The sequence below is a fragment of the Cyanistes caeruleus genome, chromosome 2 (genome assembly GCF_971803275.1).
Source record: "Cyanistes caeruleus chromosome 2, bCyaCae1.hap1.1, whole genome shotgun sequence".
Lineage (NCBI taxonomy): Eukaryota > Metazoa > Chordata > Aves > Passeriformes > Paridae > Cyanistes > Cyanistes caeruleus.
The window spans coordinates 58,325,618-58,339,170 of NC_141702.1; the positions used below are offsets into that span (position 1 = coordinate 58,325,618).

Consider the following 13,553-nt stretch of genomic DNA (forward strand, 5'->3'; position numbering starts at 1 on the left):
CTGGTGAGCAAAGTTAGTTCAGTCGTTAGTCTTTGGCAGAAGACACAATTTAGGCTGATGGCCTGACGTCTTCCAAATTTATTTGTTTGGTCAGGAAAGTAATTGTAATTATCCAACATCAGCATAAAGGAGAAAATGTAAACACCTCTTCACACAGGTATTATTATGGCTGTATGTAGCAGGGGAGAAATAAGGTTTTATAATTACATTTCTTGAATTTACTTAACATGTTTTTTTTCAAGTGGCTATTTGTAGGTGTAGAGGTATCTAATATTGTAAAATACTTTTTCCAATTTTATGAAAAGCCAAATAATACAAATTATTTTGTTTTAATTTATTTTTTTTCAATATATAGGTCATACTTTCCAAAACTAAGATTGACAGTACCCAGAGATGTCATTCACTAACCTTCCACTGCCTATGGAGTTTCCTCACAGCTTCCTGCAGGCTGTGTTGTTCTTGTTCTGGGAGGATATCAGTAAGTTCATCACACGCTTTCAGAAAGGCATTTAGAACTCTCTGATCCAACTGGTTAAAAAATTCCTGAAGTGGAGGCAGAAAGGGAGAAGCTGAGATGATGAAGCTGGATATTATTATGCCAACATGAAGTTCCTTAATACACACTCTAAGTTTCAATGTTACTTGTGTTCCATTGAAGAACTGATGTTTGAATAAAGAAAAAAACTACTTCTAGACACTTAAAGTCCAGCAAATTAATTTATTCTCAGCCAGTACACTGAGATGGTATTTTAACAAGAATACATTTCAAAGCTACATGCGTAAGTTATGGTTATAATATAGAAACAGGTATTAATCTAAGAAAAAGAGCAGTGGATGTGTGAGATTGTCAGTGGTTCTACTGAAAACCCCACCCTAGGTTTTTTCACCCTCTGGTTATTTACATCCAATCTCACATCAATAAGTGAGCTGATCGTTTTCCTTTTTGTTTTTCAATATTAACATTAATTTGATCTGATCTGTTTAACTTCTACACATGAAAGAAATCCACATCAGTTTCAGAATTAAGCAGGCCTTTATGTCATGCACTCAAAGATTTCCATGAGGAAGAACAGAGAATTTACTCACGCTATGTTTCCTGAGAAGTTCTTCAGGATTTCCTTTTTCTTTTAAGCAACAATTGGCAATCTGTATTACTTTCTCCAGTTCTGCTCTAGACTCCTCAAATTTCTTCATCAAACGGCTATTTGCTTCTATGTTTTTTCTCCACTCACCAGCTTTCCTGACCATATTCTGAGTCACAAGCAAAGAAAATGAGCTGGCACTTTCACACTTTTATTTGCTCTCTTTTACCATGACCTTACAAAACATGCATTTCATTTGTGTCACTCTTTTAAATACATGCTTTTCACCATGCTTCTCCCTCCCCTGATCCCATCTTCCCAATTTCTCATACTGAGGCTTGTGCTAATGTCATCATTCAAATAAAAATTAGTAGACGAGATGTCTCTGGTATTTTCAGAATGCCTCTGTCATTTGATTAGTGAGTTTCTTTCCTAAAGCCTGCTTTCAAATGTAAAGCACCTGGTACTCAGGAGGTTGGCATTTCACTTTTCCTAGCATTAAACTACCTCCCCTAACATGACTCAAAGTGAGGATAGATCCAGCCAGTTCCATCCTACAGTTCTTCTGACCTGGAAGAGGTTTGTATGATCACCACACCAGAATGTCAGATAAGTAACCAGGCACAAAGCTACTTAGAAGACAGCAAATATTGTGGTTTAGTTGCTGAAATCCTCATTTTGCAACCCTAGTCCATCCCCATGCACTGCAATCTGCAGTGGTTCCATCCAATTTCATGAGGAAGTAAAGAAAACTTACCAGGAGAAATGAACAGTTCAGCACCTCAACTGCACTTCAATCCCTGCTTACTGTATATCCACTTCACCATTCTCACTGATCACAAAGCTCAGCATAAGGAATTTTAGTGAGTTTACCCAGCCAGCTAATCAAACCTGAGGTTCTCAACTTAAACATCTTGCTAAATCTTTTTAAAGTTTTCTGATAAAAATAACTGCGTAGTAATAGGATTGTATAGGGAAAATTTTACATGGAAAACTTTATATGAAGGCAGTTTCCAGTATTTTAACTCCAGGTATTCCACACTTCGTATGATTATATCCCTATTTTATAGGTCTATTTTCTAACAAATAAAGATATAAACCACAATCCAGCTGAATAGAAACAGATGATGAATAGATAATGTTGATAATGTAATAGATAATGAAGATAATGTTGTACATGGTAAATTTACCAAGTTCATCTGCTTTTTGCTACAACAAGCTGAACTTAAACAATTATTTCTATGTTGTAAATCAACTACAACTTAAACTTTGGTATACTCCACAAAATATAATATAAATTTTGAAATTCACCTCTCAAAGAGAGCTATTTACTGATAGGTGATTTTCTGCAGTTTAAAATTCAGCCTGGATAGATTTATACTGAACAAAAATTCCCTGAAAATAAATGTAATAGAACCCATTACGTGGAAATCTGACTCTAAGACAGTCACAAAATCACTGAATATGAATGGACACAAAGATCATTGAGTTAATCTCTGGCTCTGCACCAGACAGCCCCAAAAAAGTCAGACCAGGTGTAATGGCTAACTTCACGTTAGAGTGGGGCTAGACTGGGGCTGAACAGCCCTGAAAATTGCAATAATAACTAAAAACAAGAGGTAAGAGGGAAACCCTTAAGACCACAACTTTGCATTATCAAATGCAACATATTTGCAGCTTTCTATATTCACAGTCTGTGAAATAGAAATGCACAGTCTGCATTTTCTGAGGAAATACAAAACCCAGCAATAGCATGTGCAAAAGTTTCTATCTTCCATGCTTTGTGTGAAAGGGGATGTGTGAGGATATAGAAACAAATGATTAGCCAAGATAATAAAGTCAGGAGAAACAATAAACAGTGTAGCTCTAACAGTAGGATTTCAGGTTCCTCCATCCAAAGGACTCTGAGGCATGTCAAAGTTCTCTTAAATTCCAGGTTTCTCTGTGGCAGGCTCACCTCTGAATAAGTGCATAGAGAACATGATTGTAAATCCCCTGACCCCTTATTACCTGATAAAGACAAATTTTCATTACTAACTTGATATCAGAGAGGAGAGTTAGCCAGGAGAGCAGCTACAGAGTGATGAAATGTAGGTATGGTAGGACGAATCACCTGAATATGAAGAAATTTTCAGAAATATGCACCAAGGCATGATATTTTTACCTGAAAAGTGATCTGAACTTGTGTAACTTTCTTCTGAAAAGTTGACTGATGGAAATGCTGTAAGACCTCAGTGGAAGCCACACACTGAAGGATACTCTGACTGTTTCTTTCAATTAGGGACACATCTTTCTTGCAGTTTTCTTGATAAGCTACCAAATCCTGAAAGAAAAAAAAAAACATATATCCACCCTGGCCAGGAACAAAGAGGAAAAAGATTTGGCAAAATAACAGGAAGATGCTTTTTGACAGTAAGGACCACAAAGGGATGAGGTCAAAGCACCATGGCAAACAGACTACACAAAATATGATATGGAATACCACAGATGATACAACTTTCTCCTTGGATGTGAAGTATTGTACCCAAATAGATTTCTAGCTATCATAAAACAATATAAAGACATGTACCCAAGCCCTCTGGGTAGCTGTAGAGAATGTAGGTCAATTGTTGTTCTGTGATATAATTTTATGGTATTTCTATATTTATTGTATAAATGTAGGTAAGCAACAGTGACATAGGAATGACAGCTCTCAGTAGCAGATCTCAACCTTCTTTGCCTTTCAACAAATGAGTCCTTCCTGTCAGCTTTTGGAATTCAGATTTCATTATAAATCACATTAAATTATGAAAAATATACTTCAAAAAATAAAAGAGAGAAAAAGAAAATATGCATGAAATAGTACAGGCTGAAAAAAAGGTTTTAAAAATCCTATTTTCATTTAACTTTCCGAAAGACTTCTGACTAGCTCTGAATCCCTTCAGAAAGAAATGCTTATTAGCCATGAAGAGAAGTTAATGTTACACTACAATTAATTTCAAAAAAAGCACTTTTCCAAGCCTCTAAGAAACTTCCATAATTCTCCAAGGAAACATAGCGAAGTTTCTGAACATGATTTTTCATCTGCTTAATAAAAAATCCAATGTATTTATATTAATTCAGTCCAATTTCCACTAGATTAAAAGAAAAAAAAAAAAAGAAAAAAAAGAAGTCTTGTGTTTACTTCTTGGATTTAAACCAAGGACACTAGATAGGAAAACAAATTTAAATCTTTTTGTATTTATGCCTAGCTGACTTTTGGATAAGGCTATATCTGTTGCCTGAATATGAAGAAATACCTGCTCAGTTTACAGAGTTGCAATCCAAATTCCTAGAAAGATAATGGTAAATACTCAGAGGCAGCAGACCTTTGTAAGATGTTTTCGAAACTTACTTGGGCTTTTTGTTTAAGAACAGTTGTCGGTTGTGTTTCAGGATCAAGGATAGAAATGATTTCATTTACTTTTTCAAGAGATTCATAAAAATGTGTGATTTGTTTCTCAAGTTCTTCCAGTGGAGACAGCAGACGTTGGCATTCACATAGCAGGGCACTGGAATACTCCTTAACCTTTTGGTCAAGAAAAACAATTACTGAAACAGTTGTAAAATTCAATAAATAGCAACCTTTTCTGCCTGTAGGTTGATATAGTTGTTACCCATTCTTTTTAAAGATAGAGCAGTCCTGATCTTGTATTACTTCTTAATGAAAAGAGTATTAAAATTTAAGGATGGTAGTCTTGGCATTTAAGAGAAGTAACACCTTCTCCACTCTGAATCAATCTATCGTTACACCTTTGTACTTGTTCAAACACGTATAAGTGAGAATTTATGTACAGGACCCTACAATTTATTAGCTCAACAGTCTACAATATGCAGTAAAAGAAGTATTCTGCAACCTTGCCCAGCTGCTCTTTGAGCCGTGTCAGAGTTCCCAGCATTTCATTCGCTTCCTCTTGGGAAACTTCTTTTGTAACAAGTTGTCCCGTTCTTGTAACCGCTTTGCACTGAGCTTCCATTGCAGGCAATTTGTGTTTAATATTCTGAAACAAATGTTTCAAAAAATATTTCAGCAGCAATATTTATGCATTCATGGGAGATAAAAGACTGATAAATTATATGCATTCTAATTGTAAATTATTTTAATCACTGATTTCAGTGCACGCTGGATCGTATTTCAAATGCATGAAAACCGAGCCAGAGATTATCAGTCAACTCACCTGAAAGTGATTTGAAACTACAAAGAAATAAATACCTACTGAGACAGTGTTTTGGAAATTTGCTCAAAAATGTCACTAATAGAACACAATTATATATATATATATATATATATATATATATATATATATATATTTTATCTGTAGCTGAAATATCTAATACTAACATCATTTTATGCTATTAACTATTTAGTCAGAATTAAATAGTTGCAAGTTTCTTTCTTTTGAAGGAGAAAGAAAGAAATGAAAGGAAGACACTTACTTCTAAATCTTGCACAAATATTTTGACATCGTGAAAGGACACTTCTACAGGGGTTGAAAGTTTCTTATTGCTTCCATCAATAAAAGCTGTCAAATGGGCCACACCATCCACATACTCCTTCCTCATTTTGTCCAGTTCATCGGCTCGAGCATACTAAAAAAGAGAAAGTAAAGGGAAAAAAACCCAACCAAACAAAACAAAACAAAAAACCCCAACCCGAATTAGATACCTAGCAATTAAGTAACGATTTAAAAGAACTAGCATATTTTCAGTGCAACTGTTTGTTGGAAAAATTACATTCAGTGAAATACAATATAATGGAAAGTATATTCATCATCTGCATTAGTTTTAATAGATAATGATGCTAAAATGTACAGCATGCATACAGGAGGTCAGCCTCTTTTAAGGTCTGGGGAATGCCAGACTCATTTGTTTCTACACTAGAACCAACAGTTCAATTCATTTCTCATTTCCTACAGTAACAATTTCTAAAATTCAGCAAAGAGAATAGAACATAAAAAGCCTAGAAAAGCTAAAGGATAAAGGAAATATAATTAAGGAATGCTGGCTGGGGGAAGGGGAAATACATGCCTTAGAAAGTAGAAAGAGCTGTGTGACAGAAATGGTGAAAAAGCCTGTGAGGAAAAAACCCACATAGCCAGCATATGAAAGAAGCTGCATAAGTAGAGGAAGAGACATTTACATCAGTGAATCACCCTAAATAGCAGCAGCAAGTAAAGCTTGAGAACATTCTTGTCAACAGTCTGGAAAAGTTACAATAAAGGAGAGACAATCACTTTTGCTTTTCCTTTTAACTTGACTGCATAGGAGATAATCATGCCAGTAAAGAAAACAGATTTAGCATCTTCAACAGGCAACTGCTACTTAAAATCACTGTCAGGGAACAATATTGATAGATGCATATTGACAAGAAAAAATATATTTTCTAATGTGTTTATGAAGTTGAAATAGTTCTGTGTAATTAAGATCACATCTTCTCTTTGATTTTTAAAGAGCAAATATAGAAACAACAATGCTTTTTGTATCAGCTGAATCTCTTACATGAGGCAAAGGCTAGGTTTATTCATTTACTATCAGAACCTCCTTGCAGGCAAGATAGAAAGAAGTAAAGTCTGACCAAAATGGGGAAAAAAATTAGTTAATTAAATTAATTATTGTTCCTGCTTATGGTTGCAGTACAATAATTGGAAGGCATTTACATCAAAGAGCGGTGAAAACAATAATTTTCATCATTTTCACTGTTTAGATTTACAGAGCTATTACAGTAGCAATAGGTACTGAAAACCAGTCATTTTCTTCATAGAACAGTAGAAGTTGGAATAACATTAATAACTAATAAACATTAATAAATAACATTCACTGTATCAAGACAGGTGACTATGATGAAAAACTACAGCTCATACTAGTTGAAAATGTCCCCTCACCTGCCCCAAAATAGCTGTATAGCCAAAAAGATAAATAAAGGAAGAGCCCAAATACAATAAATTACTGTCAGGGAGCAATTTCTAATTTCAGTACTGATGAACAGCTAGGCACTTTAGAAAGTTGTCCTATAGTCCTGCTAACATGGCAATCTGTCTTGATTGCATAGAAATGACAAAGTAAATATTTAAAAGTAACAAGGGAAAAATCACCTGCTTAACTTGCATAAACAATTCCCTCCATCTTCCATTTAGCAAAAGAAGCTGCTGTTTAAGGTCTCTGGAAATGGTCTCATCACAGGTTTCAATTAGAAAATTACCAGCATCATTCATGGCTGTGTGCTGTTGGATCCAATGAGGTAAGTGCCGGAAGAAATCCTGAAGAAGAAAATAAAAACACAGTTCCAAAACCTTTTAAATTAATCTTTATCTGAAATCACAAAACTAAAATTTCATCACCCGCTCACGATTTGATAAAAAAAGTGCTGAACAATTATCCTCTGAAGCTCATCACATCAAATATGCCATAACAGAAATTTAACATCTATGAGTATAACCTGTGGAATTAAAAATTACTGCCAGTTCACTTACATTTTACTCTAGTGAGTGGCTTCAGTTAAACTAATGAAACTCCTCCTTAAGAGAAAGCTCCATAACTGAAAATGCTGTTAGGGCTCATGTGTTTTCTGAGATATCCTTAAATAGTGTGGGCTGATAGCCCAGGCCATACACAGGCTGTGGAGAGGTCCTTCCCCTGCATGTGAGCCACAGGCAGCTTTCCAAGTTCTGGCCTCTCAGAAGACCTGTGAAGACTGGTTTATTTTATCACTGCTTCCTCCTATCTCAGAGCAGGTGAGCACAGAGGGGAAAGAGATGGCTGTCAGTGATTCTGTCCCCCTCACTGAGACAGCCATATGCATATTGTAGGCAGGTACAGCCACATAAACTGGTAGAAAAGACAAAGCCCACTTCCCTTGATTCCTTTTCTCTCTTCCAGACAATGGGAAATTGTTCCTAAGGCAGGTATCCCTGGACTCTATGACTCCATCTATATCAGCAAACCAAAGAGGACTCAGTCACTGTCTCATGACTGCCCACATCTCTGACATGGTTTTGGCTTGTCCCTGCTACCCTTCTCCCAGACAATGCACAATTCAATGAATGGCCAGATGTTCCAAACAGACTGGACCATGAGGGCACCTCCTTTCAGAGGAGGAGTAATCAGAAGGATTCAAGCTGAACCATGCCACCTGATCCTCAGGATTTAGGAGGGGACAGTGATCCATTTTGTTTACAGCTACCAATCTACCCTCCTAATTCCCAAACCATTCACCTTCCATGTGACAGTTCCATACAATCCTTTGCTCAATGGTACCTGAGAAGAATTCCTATACAACCACACTGTCAGCCATCCAGAGTTTCAAAGCTACAGTTCTGAAACTATCCTTGTCAGAACTCATCCATGTATAAAAAAAGTTCAGATGCAACTGCAATGAAACTCATGTGGTTGTATACTGGTCAGGTATCTTGAAAAGAGAATTGAACAACACACAGTGTTTCAATTCCTAAAGCTGAGACCAACAGTATCCAGGTGCTCTGTACAGATGTATCACTGCATACATTTAAATTTGATCAGCTCAGTAAACTGCATCTGCAATTTGAATCTTCTTCCACTTGCAGAGGAGCAACTCCCTTGCTTTGTACAAAGGCTAACCTTTATGAGCACACCCAAAAGAAATTAAGTCTACAGAATCTTGCACTGGTCAGCTTTTCAATGGTCAGGATCACTAGAGGTCAAGAAGAAAAAAGCACATGCATCAACTACTCACATCCTTGTTTCCACACACTTATTGCCACAAATCATTGACTTCTGCAGACCTGCCTGGGGAGTCTCTACATTTCAGAAGCCAACTTAAGACGTGTTAAATTGAAACATATTTGGAATGTACTGGGAAGAACACCTCATTCTCAATTAAAACAATTCAGCTCTTTTTAAGGAAGTCACCACATGAGATCTAGAAGCTCTCAAACCTTTTGGATACAGCTGTGTGAGAAAAGTGTGGGAGGGTGCAATTAGAATGAAATTATTATGGAAAGTGCTTAAGAGGTACTGGAAATAAACAAAAGAGTTGTAGAAGGAGCAGATTGAAAAATCCAAGTGCAGAGTGGTATTTTTTTTGCCAGATCTCCAGTGCTACAGGTTCACAATAAGGTTTTTGAAAACTGAAGCCAATGAGAAAGCCAGCAGGCTGCTTACTTTTCCAAACCAAACAGTGGTACAAGCAGGTCTGGAAATGATACAGAGATAATGGAAAGAAGAAGAAAGCATGACAGCATGATCAAGAGCTGCTGTGGTCTTTGCCTAGGATAGAATATAGAGGCTTTAAGTAATACAAGTAAGGTTTGCAAACGAGCAACTTTGTATCATATTACTGATATATTTGTGGATTTACAGAAAAAATATTTTGAAATACTTTAAGATGTTTTACACCATATTACAAACAATAGTTATCATCTTTCACATGGTATTCCAGATTATTTTTCTTAATGGCTGGAAGACTATTAATTTTACAAACCACTATAAGAACTGATTTTGGTTTTAATAATAAAATATTAAAACGGCTAAATTAGACCTATCTTTGGAACTATCTAAATGAACATTATTGCTGTGAAGAGCTAAATTCAATTAAAAATAGAAGTAATTTTTAAATATGTAGCTCAGACTACATGTGGATTATGCTACCACTCAGTAATCTTTAACAGGTTTGAGCCAATGTATTTTTAAAAAAAAAATAAAAAAAAAATTTTGGAAGAATAAAGCTTCATGTCTGAGGCTTTCAACAAGATTTCTTGAAATTTTTGAAATCATATATTAGAATGAAAAGAATTACTTGTTGGATTTATGTTAGAAATCAAAAGCAAGTATATATTGTATGAGAATGTTCAAATTTCTGCTTTGAAAATCTTTGAAGATAAAGTTAAACATCTAAACAGAAAATTAAATGCTTTGATTTTATTAATATACATGGTTTAAGAATTTTTAATTATTGTCCAGTTACTTACATAAAACATACCCCAGTATCTAAGATCACCCTGATCAGCATAAGTGATCCTTCCTGCCCAATAATAATTGTTTGAATCTATATCATGCCAGACTATTTTTTCCACTGGCTTATTTTTATTTTAAAAGTGCATTCCACTAATTTACAACAGTTTGAACTAATAAACTTTAAAAAAAATTATACTGTTTTTTCATGTAACATGAAATGGTCATTCCTGACCTGATATCAGTTTGCCATCTTACAAACTATGAGAACTCGAAGTGTTAAGAGCTGTGTAGCTGCTACATTTGGATTAGGTGCAAATTGAGCACCTATTAAATGCAGGGTTATTCAAGCCAATCCATGTCTTTCTTGAAGGTTTACAAACTTAAATCTTAGTGTTTTGGTACTCTAACATTACAAAAAAAAAAAGAAAAAATAAATATAGAACTATCTTTATTACTGCAGGTCCCAAAAATCAGTTGTCTAAAAGATTTCTGAAATGCCAGGGAAATCAATTACTTAATCAACCATCAAATATGACAACACATATTAATAATACTGCTCTTTGAAGGTAATGAGTATTGAAATCTATCATCTAGAAAAATCAGTGGAAGTGTCTTTATAGGCATACCTTTATGTAATGGTAGTCCATGATTACTCACTTAGGTGCTAAGAGCTGTACTTGCCTTTGAGTGAATCATGCAACATTCCTATCTGTGAGCAATACTGCTGCCCTATATTCATGTCGAAGATGCCTCTAGCCATGGTGCCACAGCTGAGGCTTTCTCCATTGTGTATATATGCATTTGCCTCTAGATACTATAGAAGCAAAGACTGGAACTCCCATGATGAATGAAGACAGGAGGCTGAAGTCAGAGCAAAACGTAAGCAAATGCAAAAAAAATATCCAGTGTTTCCCAATTTACAAAAGAGCCATATGCATATGTTGCTAGTGCATACCTTTTTGGAATGTTCAGGCTGATTCAGCATTTTCTCAGCATCTTCAAGCCAAGCTTGCAGACTTGCCACAGTGCTGCTGTATCTGTCCCAATTAGCAATTACTTCTTCCAGCATGCTTCTTACACTTCTCACCTCTACTGAGAGGTTCCTCCACTGAGCTGTGGTATCACTCATGAATTTCATCACATTCTCAACTTCTTCCACTGAGATACAGGAAACACATTGATGATTTTATTTCATTACCATTTCAGTAAAGATTAACTATATATCATGCTTATTCACTCACATCAGGGAATTATATTTTACTGCAACTTCTATTTCAGTAGGCTTTTATATACGAATGTTCAGTTCACAGCCCCATTTTAGCACAAGATCATGACTGAGAAATTAAACGTGTGAATTAAAGACTTAGGAAAGTACATAAAATGAATGCTAAATTAAAACAGTCACACTGCATATTGTGTGTGGTGTTCATTTCAAATCTGCAATAAAAGAAATCAAGAGACTGGCTTGACTTAAAAAAGCAGAAAATTGGAGTTGCCTAATATAAAACCACATTATGTCTACATTAAAAAGTATGGAACAAAATTCTGATCTTCCTGCCGTTGACTTTGAAACCAAACTGCTGCTAATTTTTGCCATTTAACTTTTAGCGTTTTCCACATGGCAAGAAAGGAACAAATGTGTCCTCATTCCAGAGGAAAACAAACAGAGAGAAGAAAAAAAGCCAAGGAAATGCTGGAACTTCATGAAATATGCAGAATGTACTTGTTTTAAAGAGTTTCTAGCTAATTTGAACTGCTGTTGCTGAATTCATATATGCTAGTACTTTAGAAAAGAATTTGTTACTGGATTTTATTAATAGCATTGAATACATCTGTGACTTTTGTTCTTTGTAAGAATACCTTGAAAAAATGTTTACTTTTGTAAAATTTGTGTGTCACAATCAATTTAAATTTCCCAACAAACAAAGGTATCCATTTTCTCTCCCCCTTAGCAGCAGCTAAAACAATCCTCCACAGACATTATTGTGCTACAGATTAAAGTGATCTTATGTCTGTAATTATCTAGGTCAAATATTGCCCTCGAATTCTCACTGAACTCAGCAGTATTGAAGAATGACAGGAGGCAGCTGTTGAATCAGCTACACATTTTTTTCTTGTGTATATCCATACTGCAACTACCATTTGAGCTCCTCTTGCAGGTTTTCAAAGGTAATGAAGAACCTCCATAAACCAAGGGATGATTTTGCAGCTACAATACTGGGACCAACTCCCAGTTGTCTTTTTCTTTTAAATTAAGCCAAGCCAGGGAGCATTTCCAGGCACTAGAACATGATTTTCCCTACTCCTACTTTGCTTTCTGTCACATTTTTTTATCCCAAATTAACAACACTGAAAAAATCCAAGAGTGAGTACAGACAATGGGCTTTCCTCAGGAGGAAGTCTGAATATGACCACCCTCATCTGTAGATTCAGGAGCAGCAGGCTGCTCTGGACCAGGTGCCTACGTGCTAGTGACAAAAGAAACAGGCATTTACCTGAGCCATTTGCTTTGGCATACATTTCAGCTGCTCTTTTCAAGATCTGGTAGGTAACTTCATACTGCTCAAAGAACTTACTATTTTCAATCACAGACTGAAAGGAAAAAAGAAAATTGTAACAGATGAAATAAAGATGGGTATTAGGATTAGCAATAATTTGTATGAAACTACATTAGGATTCTGATGACATAATTTAGCTTCATTATTCCTCCATTCATCTTTTCATCATTATAAAATAATATTTTTGTTATCACAATTATAAAATAGCATACAATTTTCACCTTTTCAATTCAATGGTACAACAGAGTATATCATTACAAATACAGATTTATTTACTTTCTACGTGGAAAGGTTATTTGAAGTTTTCTTATTTTCTGTCTTGCTGGACATCACTAGGATATGATATTTAGAATGTGCAGAAACTGAGTAAGTAACAAGTTATTTAATGAAAACAGTTTTACACTCAAATCTAAGTAGAATAATTTTAATAAAAGGGAAAATTTCCTTCATATATGTCACCACAAAAATCAAATCCAATTGTTCCTGTACTAAGCCTTTCCAGAAAGACAGGTTACACTTTAAAGATAAAAGATAAAAGCTTTACTTTACTCTTCAATTTTTTTTTACCTCCTTCACAACTAATAAAAAGTAAGATCATGGAAACACTGCACAAAGAGATGCTGTTTTTCCTGAGTGTGACACAGTGCTGTTCCTTTGTGAGTGATGGTTTAGCTCTGTGATGTGTTATGGTGCGATGAATAAATTATCTGGAAATATTTTGGTAAAAAAAGTTATGCCTCTGACATTTATGCTTCTTCATCCCTTATGGCAAATTAAAATGACCTTTTTTTACATGTCTTTCAGAAATGTTATTTTCTTTAAGTGCAATACAGAATTATAGCTCTATATTATGCAACCACATTATACCTTGCATTACCAGTGTTAAAACAGAAAGAGAAGGCTAGAGTTTGGAATGGTTCTGTAATTTATGCTACATCTCATCCCTCCTCAGCTGCAGATTACAAAA

At 35.3% G+C, this 13,553-nt stretch overlaps 1 protein-coding gene across 35 annotated transcripts in view; it reads right to left on the minus strand.

Moving 5' to 3' along the window:
* SYNE1 (spectrin repeat containing nuclear envelope protein 1) overlaps window positions 1–13,553 on the minus strand; it is a 290,474-nt gene that overhangs the window by 192,915 nt on the left and 84,006 nt on the right. For all 35 annotated transcript variants that reach the window (XR_015283259.1, XM_086877258.1, XM_086877290.1 and 32 more), the window contains 9 exons: window positions 12,524–12,620; window positions 10,984–11,186; window positions 7,193–7,357; window positions 5,538–5,690; window positions 4,958–5,101; window positions 4,456–4,629; window positions 3,247–3,405; window positions 1,087–1,251; window positions 409–543 (listed from right to left, as the gene is read on the minus strand). Coding sequence is in view for 34 of the 35 variants with exons in the window: in XM_086877258.1 (XP_086733384.1) it covers window positions 409–543; window positions 1,087–1,251; window positions 3,247–3,405; window positions 4,456–4,629; window positions 4,958–5,101; window positions 5,538–5,690; window positions 7,193–7,357; window positions 10,984–11,186; window positions 12,524–12,620 (1,395 nt within the window). In the remaining variant the exon portion in view is untranslated. The remainder of the gene's footprint in view (window positions 1–408; window positions 544–1,086; window positions 1,252–3,246; window positions 3,406–4,455; window positions 4,630–4,957; window positions 5,102–5,537; window positions 5,691–7,192; window positions 7,358–10,983; window positions 11,187–12,523; window positions 12,621–13,553) is intronic.